General features: G+C 35.3%; 1 protein-coding gene across 1 annotated transcript; it reads left to right on the top strand.

Moving 5' to 3' along the window:
* The first annotated feature begins 289 nt into the window (after positions 1 to 289).
* LOC134265786 (uncharacterized) lies at positions 290 to 4,244 on the top strand. Its single transcript, XM_062747997.1, has 5 exons — positions 290 to 697; positions 1,162 to 1,356; positions 2,422 to 2,492; positions 3,039 to 3,172; positions 3,257 to 4,244. The coding sequence occupies exons 1-5, from the start codon at positions 405 to 407 to the stop codon at positions 4,151 to 4,153; spliced, it is 1,590 nt and encodes a 529-aa protein (XP_062603981.1). The 5' UTR covers positions 290 to 404; the 3' UTR covers positions 4,154 to 4,244.
* The last annotated feature ends 9,131 nt before the right edge of the window (positions 4,245 to 13,375 follow it).

Below are 13,375 nucleotides of genomic sequence, written 5' to 3'. Positions count from 1 at the left end.
AACATCTCAGAATCATTCTGGAATAATTTCACCATATCATTTGAGCAGTCGAGAGCAATGGCAGGGGACAAGAAAAAAGATAAGATCCTACTCCGGAGGGCAATGGTTTTAAGAAGGAAAGAAGAGAAAATGAACCCAAGAACACGGAAAGCGACAGAGAAGATGTTAGAAGGGAACAAAAGTGGCAGCCGAGGAGAACCCGAGGAAGAGTTGATAAAATAAAAAGTTCAAATTAAAGCTGCTTGTTGACTTCGATGTTACCTGTTTGCCCTTTGTTTTGTAAAGTACAGTCACTACATATACAGTTTGTATGCTTGATAGACATATCAGATAAATATATCTTTGTTATCACCTACAAGTGGAAAGTATTCAAACTTTTATAAATTACGTGGGGATACTTGGTTATGAATATGCTTTTGATCAACACCCGCAATATAAGTTTTGCTTGTAGGATGGTGGCTGTCAGTTTTACCTTACTAATGGCATCGTTTATTCAGAAAAGTTACTCTTTACCTGTTGAAAGTTGTCCGATGTATGGTTGTCGTCCATCAGGGACTTTTTCGTATGATCTTGACATAACAGTTAATGTATCATTAGCTTGGCCTAAACCTTTCAAACAAAGCTCTTCAAAGGATTTGCTAGGGTGTGTGGGGAACGAGGAACTGATCGTTTGTCAGGGTGATGGGCAAACTCATAGGTATGTGCACTGGTTTTATACATGCAATTGAATGCTAAGTACAAGTTATTTTTGTGAAAAGATTATTATGTCGATTATTTTATTACATTGAATCGTGTAGGTAATATTTTAGTAAGATGAGAATTTAAAATTTGTCCGTAAAAAGGTAACTCTTTCAAATCAAGTGTGAGGTAATTTTTGTAATTTATATTATGGCAAATAAAATAGCCCTTTCTTAAATATTGAATAAATTTGCGCGATATTAATTTTTTATTAGCTTAATCGAGCTCGACACCATCGTCAATAAAGAGCCTAAATTCAATCCTCACAAAAAAAATAAAATCTGCTAAAAAGAGTATCTTAAAGCTTTAATTTGATCAACAATTACATCATTGCTATATGGAAAAAGAATCATTGCAGTTGTACAATACATTTTTAAAGCTAATACACTGAAAGTTGTCAGTATCTACAAAGTCCTTTTCCAGAGGATACATTAGCTTGAGTGTTCAGAACGGTTCTCTGGTATGGTATGACAAAGTTCTTTATCGCCCGACCCTTCCTATAATGGACATCTACGGCGATATTGTGGGGACGGATGGTAACAAATTGGTAAAATACGAAGCAGATGGAACTTTAGAGAAGCCAGTAATTAACGAGGAAAATCTATCCCCTGTTTACAGGTATAAGTTTTATCTGCATAGCTCATGTATATGTTGCATCAGTGATTATACAATGATATATTATCAAATTCGATAACTTACAATCTGAATTAGATAAAAGTGTCTTGATGGTGAAACAATGTCTTAAGTGTCAGTTTAGTTTTTCTTCATTTATAATAAGTATTTCTATTAGGTTTGCAGAAAAATTGTGATGCAAATATATATATTTTTATGACAGTAATTATAACTTGACCCGAAGAGTCGTATCACGTCGAGATGACAGGCACGGATCATCAGACCAAACGAGACACGAAGCGTCGATTTTGATCTAATGATCCGCGTCTTTCAAAGAGACGTAATACGGCTCTTGGGTTCAAGTTACTGTCAAAATAATAAATTTATTATACACCCTTAGACCTATAATTATTAAATATAATGGAGAAATCGTTAGTGGGCAATTATACATGTACATCTGTAATATATCAAACAAACCAAGAAAATTTTTGACACTCAAGAAAAATACGTCACATAAACTGTGTGCCATGTCATCAATATCAGAGAGTGGTGATATGGATTCAGCAATCCTCGGCTGACTCCGCTACGCACCAATCAAACCTCAGATGTGAAAGGTGAAGGGATTCGCATCAGGTCGATACTTTTCTCCGCCGGAAACTGCTTTGTCACTCATTTCATATTTTGCTCTGCGTAAAGTTATTCGAAAAGCTTTAACTTGTCTAATTCTTCCTTGTATATTGCTTTTAGTTACTGCAACATGTTAGTAGTCTTTGAAAGCATAAACATAGAAACTCAGATTTCACAGATCACGTGACTGAATGAGCACGATGGTAGCTCACCTTTTACGTCCGAGTTAGTGTGCGAGGTACGAGCCACCCGAGGAGCTCCAAGTGGAAAAGCAGTGTGGTTATTCGGATCACGTCACGCGATTGCGTAATTTCAACAGTTAAATTGGGTGATACACAGTTGGGTACATGTATATACATGTAATAAATGTCTTAATGTATTTGGCAGTATAAACAAATCACCCAAGGTATTAAGTTCAAATAATGCATTGCATATCAATTTCAGTATAACGTTTTCTGACAACAATATATTTGCCATCGTTTCGAAGCTCGGAATGCTGGTGACCGTGGAATCTAGTAGGTATTTTTTTATGAGCCACAGTTCTTTTAAGGAATTAGTTAATCTTTTTTATATATATATTTACACATGTGCACTTCAGCCCCTATGATTATATTTTTGAATTTGTTGTTCCCTACTAAATTATTCAAGAAGCACTCTTAGTTAACATGAAAAAACCAAAACAGAAAAAAGGTAAATTAATAAATAACGATAACGTTTAATTCAAAGTGATAAACACACAACATAACATATTTACGTTCAACTCTCAGAAATTAAACATATTAATTAACTTAAGTCACACAACCAAACATCTTTCTGAGATGCATTTATATAATACATTGATGTTGATATCGATACCAATAAAGTACCTCTCATTAAACTGATAATGACGATGGCAAATAATTTGAAAATAAGAGTATTGAAACAATCAAAATTAAATTAACTGGTTCGATTAGCAAAAGAACAATGAAGTCCATGCACTTTAAATACTCGTCGTCCAAGGCAATGTATACAATTGTTATGACTATGTGGCATATACAAGTTACAGTCATTTATTATCACAGATGGAGTTCCCCATTCTTTCATTGAATTTAGAGGATGGGAAGAGAGGATGAATGGAACCTTTATACCAATAGCTCCACCTGTTGTTTCCGGGCACCGGATATACATTTTGACAGCTTTTCGTCCCGATGGAAAAGTATAATTATTTATCGATGTAAAACACATTTCAATATTTATTATCATTCTGTTATAGTTGGCTTTTTAATATTTTTCTTTTCAGAAATCAACTCTTTCCATGCAGAGACTGTATGCCATTGATATTTTCAATGTTCTCTCAGGAAAACTAAAGATTGCATGGTATTTCAACTTTGAAAGACTTTCCGTAGCAACATCCAAGATCAAAAGAGAAGTCTTTGAAACAACTTCTGTAGAACCACAAATTTTAGTAAATACAGACACCAACATGTTGTACGTTAATTTACCACCCCTGCAAGACAACTCCAATGCCATCCATGTTGTCTGGGGATTCAAAGATGATCTTCAAAGTAGTACTCCGACTTTATTATTCAAGACCCCTCAAGCTGTTGCTGGACTGGCCATGTACGAATCAAGCAGGTCTATTCAAGTCAATAACAGTGGAGCACTAAAGAATGGTCCATGGATGCATTTACCAATTTTTCGTCCTTTAGGCTCTGTAAAAGAATCAGAGGAAATTGATGCCTCGCTTTGGACCGTATCTACCGACAAGAGATTAATTCTGAAACTCTCTCCTACAGATGGAACTGTTCTACAACATATAAAACTCAAGGATCTATTCAACATGACGACAACAGTCACTTCCCGCGTAATGGTGGCAAGATCAACATCCTCTAGCACTCGAAGTGATAATCTTATTTTTGGAATTGAAGTGACACCCTCACCTGATGGGAACGTTTCGAAATCATTTAAAAACTTATGTAAATCTCATGCAGTCAATCCTGGTTTGAAATATTACGTCATCAGCTTAAGGGAGTCTAGCTTAAGTGAGTTGTACGTGAACTGGATCATTGGGACACCCAATAACTGTCCAGCTGTTGGTCAAATAACCGGCATCAAAAGATCAGGAAGTAACAAAGATATTCTTGTCGTTACGACAAATACGTCGGAACAATCTGAAATATTTGCCTTGAAAACATAACTTTTCAAGGAAAACTTCCAGTAATAACCTCAATTCACATCATGTATTTATGAAACATTTGAAAATACCAAACAATACTCTCAATTTTACCTGATCATTATTATACTTCTAAAAAAGGTTTTAAAAAGTTTAATGATAAGCCGAGGGTCTGACTTTGTCTTTTTGGCCTTCAAACACATGAGAGAATTATCGTGTTTTTTAGTACATGCACCTTCCTCTTTTTGTCATTAATCCGATTGTAAAGACATAAAAAATGATAACGTTATCCGATGTCTTCACTAAAATAAAAAAAAAAACTACGAATATACAATATGTATTCTCAGCAAGCGAGGTTCCAGTCGAAGACAATTTATTTTCAACATATTCCATTTTAGGTCATCTGAGTGAACTCAGTGACTTTTTGCTATCTGTTTACGTTCGTTGTCGTGCTGTGTGCGTCGTGTGTTAACATTTGAACATTTTCAGCTTCTTCTCTTTAACCTCTCAACCAAATTTGGCATAAAGCATCTATGGACAAAGGGGAACAAAAATTGTGAATTTCATGGTCCCTGCCCCCCTGGGGCCTGAGGGGTGGGGCCTAAACCACTAAAATGAATGCAGTCTTTAAAAATCTTCTTCTTTACTCCTGGACATCAAGCAGTCAAACTGTTTGCATGATTGTAATCAGCATTGAGTCTTCTACCAAAATTTTGAAATTCATGGCCCTTGGGTCAGGGCTTCTTGTGCTAGGGCGGGCCTAAATAGATTATATACTGAAAATGCATTATTTCTTTGAAAATCTTCTTCTCTGCTCCTGGGCAATAAATAAACTAAATGAAAGTAAAAGTTAGCAAGCTCACATACCCCACGCTCCAACAAGACTTGTAGTGATGAAAATCCCGGAAAAAATAAAGGAATCGAAATTTTCCAGTAATATGCACATCTACACATTGTGTCCTAAATATCTGCAAAGTTTGACGAAATTCTGTGCAGCGGTTTATGGGGAGTGGCGCTGACAAACTTATTATCTCTATATTCAAGGTATGGACAAAAAAAAGTTGAAAAGTGTGAAAATTCCCGGAAAAAATAAAGGAATAAGAATTTCCTGGTAATATGCACATCTATAGATTGTGTCCTAATATCTGCAAAGTTTGACGAAATTCTGTGCACGGTTTATGAGGAGTTGCTATGACAAACTTATTATCTATCTCTATATTCAAGGTGTGGCCAAAAACTCTAAGTTTTTAGTGTGGATTTCCCGGAAAAAATAAAGGAAACGGAATTTCTTGTAATATGCACATCTAGACTTTGTGTCCTCAATAGTTGCTAAGTCTGACGAAATTCTGTGCAGCGGTTTAAGAGGAGTTGCGCTGACAAACTGTTGATCTATATTCAAGACATGGCCAAAAAATCATTGTGTCCTAATCATATGCAAAGTTTGACGAAATTCTGTGCAGCGGTTTATGAGGAGTTGCGCTGACAAAGAAAAAACAGGACTGACTGACACTCTGACTGACTGACGGACGGGTTAAAAACATTATACCCCACGCAACTTGTTGCGTGAATGAATAATATTGGTTTGAATAAGGGTCAATGATTGACACAATGACATTTAGACAATACAAGCTCATTCAGTCATTGCCAATCATAAATTAAATTAATTAATATCATTTTTTGATTAAGAGTAACTAGTTTTAAAACATTTTTTTTACCTGCACATAACGATCAACAATTTGATGCAAGCCCTGCCATGGGAGAGTCAGCGAGTTGCAGCAGCTCGAATAAGTGTCAACTTTTTCATTCCATATGATTCCTGAATCTGTTTGAAAAGAGCAAACTTCTTTGGCGAGGAATGGAACATTTTGCACACACCGATGAGCACGCTGTCTACCTTGTCAATAACAGGATATGTGTTGATAAGATGTTCTTCACACAAAGCTAGTTTGTGATTTCGACAATTAATATAGATTTGAACCAAATGTCTGAATCTTCTTTGAAGACCTACAAAAGATTACAAAGAGAAAATTGAAAGTTTTAAATGAAAATTTAGATCAAATCAATTTATTATCGTATAATTGAGGAATGGTAAAACTTTCAAAATTAAAATTGTTGTGATCAGTTCGACTTCTTGTACATTACCTTTGTTCTGCCCACTCATTGTATTACAACCATCAAATCCCACAAACATGGCGTTTTCCATGTTGATGCCCTTAGCTAGAAGAAATCTCTCAATTTCTTTCATAAGACTTTCAGCATCAGTCTGCTGAACTTCTATAAGTCCTAGATAATGGTTGCCAACTTTTCCATTGCGCCGAAACCGTGCCAATATGGCAAACTGTTCCCTGCGACTCTCATCTGAGGACTCATCAGCCAGTAAAGCATAAAACTTGGCCTCATTCACACATTTCAATAGATCTTCCTCCAGAACTGTATTAATGGTACTAAGAACACCTGTTATTCCCCATTTTCAAAAGTGAGTTATCTCCCCTCAAAATCGGAACTCTTCTACACCAGCCTAACTTCCGCGGACTACGCAATACGATAATCCAACAAAATAGTGATCAACTTACACGCTGTATTTAAAAATTTTAAAAGAAGAAAACGATTTGCATTTTTTTTTATAATAAATTATTTTATAAAGGGTCTGTTAGCCCCCCCCCCCCCACCTTTCAAGTGGCTATACGAATTAGCCAGGCACGTAGTATCGTCTTTAAAAGTGGGGGGGGGGGGTGATTTTAGCCAAAGAAATATTTATTTCTTACCTGGAAAAGTTGAGAAGCAAAGAAACAAAGAAAAACCTTGCCCAAAGTTGAAAAAGCTACTTATTTCAGTACCAGTTTTTTGGCATACAATACTACATTTCCCTTATATAACTTTAACGTAGTATTAACTGTGTGTGCGTGGCGGGGGGGGGGGGGGGGGGGGCACCATTTTCTTCAACGAACATTTTCAATAGAAAAACACACATATTGGGAAAAAAGTGGAAGTGGGGCTAAGCCCCTTTGTCCCCCCCCCCCCCCAACCCGTGCGTACAGGTACAGAGAACGAATATGAAAATGGGTTGAACAGTTGAATATGAACCATAGATGTGAAAATTTAAAAATATCAGAATTATTAATTGTGAATTCAATAAAATTACGGTACATGTATACTGAAAGGAAAAAGAAACGCAGGGTAGCCAAATGTTCGGAAAAATTTTGACCACATGACCGAAAATTACAAAAATTGGTCAGAAGAGAAATTTAGTCACTGTGCACCAAAATCAGTATTCAGAATTACTCAACCGTAAAATTTATGACGTCACGTAGGGAAAACGCTAAAAAGCCCAAAGCACGTGCAATTTGATAACACGAGTTTGTCAACAATTCTTGTTGCATTATTTGATGCATATGAGGTATGCACATCGTTTTTCAATATTAAGAGACATTATGAATATTTTTCAATCTTGACACAGTTTACGGAAGTTCATTGGGGTCTTGTTTTCGAATTGCCTAATTAATGAAAAAGGCAGCAACGGTTTAATAAGCAGTTTCTTGTAAATTTTTCCCCATAAAATTTGTTACCCGTTGCCAAAGAGGGTCTGGAATGGTTTTCAATCAACCGTGACGATGGCGTTAACGCGAAACAGAGCCATGTTACGAGCGGGTTATTCGTCCTGCCATCTCTTAAATCGCCACCTAACTACCACAAAAAGAGCAATTTATACAGTACAAGATTATAATCATTACATTCATACAAAATTTGAAAGAAAACAAGTCCGTAATTTGATCTTTTGAGCCAGTCAACTTACTGTTTTATTCCTCTCACTGGCGCATGCGCGCGCCCTTTGACTTATGTTTTTGGGTGATTACACATGCCAAATATAGCCAGGGTCTGAAAGATAAACACTCTAATGAAATTCCATGCAAAGGAGAAATAAGGCTCTGACAGATGCACGGGAGAGACATTGAAGATAATGAGAGTTTTCGATTTTCACTTTTGGGGGGTATCGTCATTTGAGCTTCAGTAACTGTGTTAAATTATGAATTATTAGACAAAATCAAATGACAAATTTGGTTACATCTTTTTGAAAGATGATTTTAAAAGTTAGATATAAAAACTAAAACATATTTTAAGAAAAACAAATCTAATTCACCTCAAAAGTTTACCCTGCGTTTCTTTTTCCTTTCAGTATATTTTTTCACAAATGCACATGCATGTATGTCAGTTACACGAGGTTACATGAGTCTCTCTCTCTCTCTCTCTCTCTCTGATATTGTTTTTTACAAACTTTGCAAAAAAAAAAATTAACTTATAAAAATAAATACATGTACTTACACTGAAAGGATTTTTAAAAAATAAATAACACTTGAGAAAAGAATCTTTTCCGTTAATTAACGAGAAATACGCTAGGAAATTATTGTATCAATTTCGTGTTTCTGCACTCAATTCTCTGATCTTAAACAAAATATGTATTTTACTCGGGAATATACATTTACATATGCTTAGATCCTACACTCAAACTTTGATTAAATGCAGCTCAGACTTTATACGACATATGTAACACGAATTCAGGTCAATGCTATTTTAATTAGTATATATTTTGTTACATGAGGACATGAGATTAAATTATTCAAATAATTTAGAATTCCATTCAAAGTTTTAATACTATATAGTGAATCAATTATTTTACAAATAAAAAATTCTAGAAACACTGTTAATTCAAATGAAATATATAGGCCTTTAATTATCACCAAATATGTTCTTGTAAGTAAAAGTTCTATGTTATGATATGTTATGTTATGTATTTGTATTTGTACAATCGAGCAAAAACGCAGTTTCTTGGTATCGGTCGCGGAAGACGAACTACTGCTGTATATGCCGCAATTTCAGAGGTAAAACTGTAGATGGACATGTCATTAGTCTCCAAAATTTTTTAAAGAGATACAAAGAACATATGGCTGCAGCAGGCTAGATTAATTCGTAAAAACTTTATAACTAAAAATTTGTTCCGCACATTTTGTAAATAATGATGATCCGTCTGCAGAACATCCACTTAGTCTACCGAAAATTAGCTTATTAACTTTTTTTTTTTAAATAAGCCTATTCGAATATGTATCAGCATTTTATCAGTAATTTGTTTCGTTTATTTTTTTTGTAAGGGGGGGGGGGGTCACACAACATCTTATTATAGTACTACACAGATTAATAAAAATCCAGAAAGAGACTGTGAGTGGGCAATTTAAAAAAAATACGAATCAGATAAGATTTCTTTTTATTCACAAACATAATAACATTTTTCCATATGACTGAGGCATAACACAAAAAACATGTTTACATCAAGAACGTCCGCGGAAGTGACTTTATTTATAGCGCATGCGTATTAAACACAGTAAAAGAGTTCCCTTCAGGGGAGATAACTCACCTTTTGAAAATGGGGAATAGAAAATGATGAGGTGTATGTCATAACAGAATGTTTCTGCATGAAGTTAACAACATCCTGTGCATTGGCTTCTTTCAAACTCCACAAGAGATGATACACTATCCAATGCCCATCTGTTTTTAACTGTGAAAACAACTTGTTTTTATTACTGTTTCCATGTTTTTATTACTGTTTCCATGTACTTGGTGTTAATATTCTTGTCTTCTGACATGTTTCTTTCAGCTGCCGTTTGCAGCAGTTTAATAACTGACCCCCCCCCCCCCCCACATGTTGCATTTGTGGCCACATATTTTTCGATTGATTGGCAATGTGCTTTTGACTTTACAGGCTTTAATAATTTTCTGGTAGGATGAGAACTCAGTGATTTTACTCGCTCAACAAATTGTCCAAGTTCACAATCGAACAGTTCACAGAGTTTGCAACTGTTACAGTATCCGCCTTTTGCAACTCTGAAGTACAGCCAAGGAATTGTTTTCATATTTCACAGATGTGAACAAGCGAGAATCTGGTACAGGCACAAAGAACTTTATTCGGTAATAACCAATATTTGCCCCCCAAATCAAACTTTGATGGAGATATATTTAATTAAGTTCTTAAACAGGGGAGTATATGCTGACTTCAAAGCACTGAATATTGTCACAAGTAATGACGCCATATGTACGTAATGACGTCACAAACATGACGTAAATTTCAGTTTTTTATGAATTTTACAGAAAATTGTACATATTTCGTCGATATTCTGAGTAAAAGTCACCGAGCGCATGTGTGTTCAGGATCAATATTTTTTTATAATGTGTAGAATGATAATATCAATGAAATATGTCAATATTTTCCTGAACAAACTTGCGCTCTATAAATTTTAAAGCTAAAATTGTTGAAATTTTGTCTATTTTATCCTCTTTCTGAAAAAGGATATAAAATCGGAATTTGTGACCAAAAAACAAAAATTGTGAATACACTGCTTTGACACTATAATATTTTCTGTTAATTTATATTTCTATTTTGGGGTAGGTGTGTTGTACATCATGTGTTACAATTTATGTGAATTAGATTCATATCTGCACATTTCAGAAAGTTTTCAAAATTTGACTTTTGTGGGGGCAAAAATATGCAATATACCGCATATAGTTCTTTTTCAGAATGATCCGAGATACACTTGGTGTCACTGTCACAATTATCAGAGTCATACTTCATCAAAGTGTCATTAACGTCTTTTGAATTATTTGAATCACGCTGAACATTATCATTTTCTTCAAAATTTGTAGCATCTTCTTGTGGAATATCATGTGACTACTGGACCACACACATGACATCAGAAAAGCTATACAGGAGTTGAAGATTCAATGGAAATTACTCCGTTTGTCACCCTGAATACATCATTAGATGAACTTCTGTTATAAAAGACTATGTTGAACAGAAAGATGATATTTTTAGGTGCCTAGATTGCACCTATGAAAATGCTTTAATGCACTTTTATATATATTACATGCTGTTATGAGACATGATAATTACAAACAAACTACATAGTCGTAGTAAAACACAAGGCATCCATTTTTTGTGAACAACTTTTCAAAAACTGGTAAAATGTTACAAAGTACAAAAAATTTTGAGGAAAATATGCTCAACAATATTGAATTTTTTAAAAATTACATTGGTAATTTTTGGTCTATCAACATGTACAGAAGTATTTTTACCAAAATGTTCAGTCACTGTACGAAATTGGGAAATTATTTTTACAGGAAATATCCAATTGAAAATATTGATTTTTTAAATAGTAGCCTAATATAGTTTATAAAAGTATGCCCCCAAAGGGACCCCCCCCCCCCCCAAAAAAACACAATTTTATATAAATTCCCAATTTCAAAATCGACAGTGTCACCAATAAAAAACACAAATTTGCCTATAGAAGATTTTTAAAGATTGCACTAATTTTAGTGGTTTTGGCCCCAGGGGGGCAGGGACCATGAAATTCACAATTTTTATTCCCGTTTACCCATAGATGCTTTGTGCCAAAATTGGTTAAGTGTGTTGCAATATAGCTGAAAATTAACGAACAAAAAAAAACGGATAGCAATAGGTCATATATATTTTCTCTGGTGACCTAACATTTGAACAATCTGAAAGTCGGCAATTTGTAAGTTAAATGGCCTTAAAATTACTTTGTGTGTAAAATATATTTTACCGTTTGTTCGTATTCAGGTTAAATTGCTTCATATCAATGGGTTTTCTTTTTATAAAAAAAAAACAAATCGGACTACGGAATGATATCCGTCAATCTGATTAATACAATATATGAAGGGCTAACTCGGGCAGGACTGATCTTCATTTGATGCTTCATTCTCCTAGGCATTGATCCTACCAGTTAAACCAGGGGTTCGTGTTCTATGCCCTCTTCTGAGATGACTACTGTATCCTTCTTCTTTTTTTTTTTTAGATCAGTCCGTGTTCGTGACCGTCGCCCAAGTGGCGCAGTGTTAAAAGTGTTTGCTAGAGAGTCGTCGTTAGAAGTAATTCCTTACTTACGGGTTCGAACCACCCAGCAGGACTTGGAGACTAGTAGTGCGTCGGATAAGGCAACATAAATCAAGGTCCCATTTTGCTGACGCAAAAAGATAGGTACTTCATTGCTCAATGTTCAGCCCTGGCTCTGTCATCACCAAAATTCCTCAACCGCAATTGTTTTAGGTTGAGTCAATTGAGAAAAATCATCAAATCACCGTCACCGAACACTCTGAGGGTTTGTTTCCTCAGTTGAGGTGTAACAAATCTCAATTCAGCTCAGGTGAGACATGAAACTATTTGCGCATTTTATTTATGTTATTTTACGTTAAATATTGGTCTTCTGACGTTACGGTAGAAAATATGGCAGAAATTGACAATGAAGTCTTAAAGACAAATTTAAATCGGTAAGAATTTGTTAAAGGTACCGACGAGGTTAATATTCATACAACTGCACAAAAGAAAAAAACGGAGCTAACTGGTCGGCCGAAGAGATTAACTTAACAGAAGGATTCATAAAATATATAAACCAACCAACTTTTTGGAAAAATGTTGCGAGTTAGGGATCAGGGGTTGGACGAGAGCTTAGGCGAGTTAATGAAACATGGGGTATAGCCGACACTCTGAACGGGTAGCTACATATACATACCCTGCGGTCACCAGACAAGCTTTTTGGAATTGCTTGATCCTGTTGTAGAAGAAAGACTGGAGGTTGTGGTGTAGGGGGAGGATCCAGCGATTCAGGTAATTTTTGGTACGTCCTGGAAGTCCTGGTTCCCCGGCGCGCATAGGTGAAACCGACTTCCGCTTAGATTTTGCACGCAGCATGTCCTTGGAGTAAGAAATACAGGTTTAAAAGTAATCTAACTGACAAATGAATGATATATATGTTTACATATACATATACGATTTATATAATGGTGTTTATAGTTAAACACAAAGATTATATACACAAAGGTTTCGTGCCCACAACAGCACAAGGTGAGCTATGTGGACTCACTGGTCTTGTCAATTTAAAATAATTCACAGATAACTTGTATGCATACGAAAAAAAATGTAAAAGTGTTTGAAAATTAGATAAGGGGCCATTATTATGCCCCCCTTCGAAGAAGGTAGGACATATTGCTTTGCTGCTGTCTGTCTGTCGGTCCATTTAGTTTCCGTTCATTTTCTTCACAATCGTTGCACATACTGAAATGAAACTTGTTATACAGATATATCAGATGAATATATAGGTCAACCTCTGTTTGGGGTACGGTCACGCCATTTTTGACAGAGCTATGCCCCTTGGATATAGAAAATTTTCGATTATTTGCAGTTTC

The sequence above is a fragment of the Saccostrea cucullata genome, unplaced genomic scaffold (genome assembly GCF_032062105.1).
Source record: "Saccostrea cucullata isolate Sc308-1 unplaced genomic scaffold, CSIRO_AGI_Scuc_v1 ctg1899, whole genome shotgun sequence".
Classification (NCBI taxonomy): Eukaryota; Metazoa; Mollusca; class Bivalvia; order Ostreida; family Ostreidae; genus Saccostrea; species Saccostrea cuccullata.
This window is presented reverse-complemented; position numbering and strand designations above follow the sequence as displayed.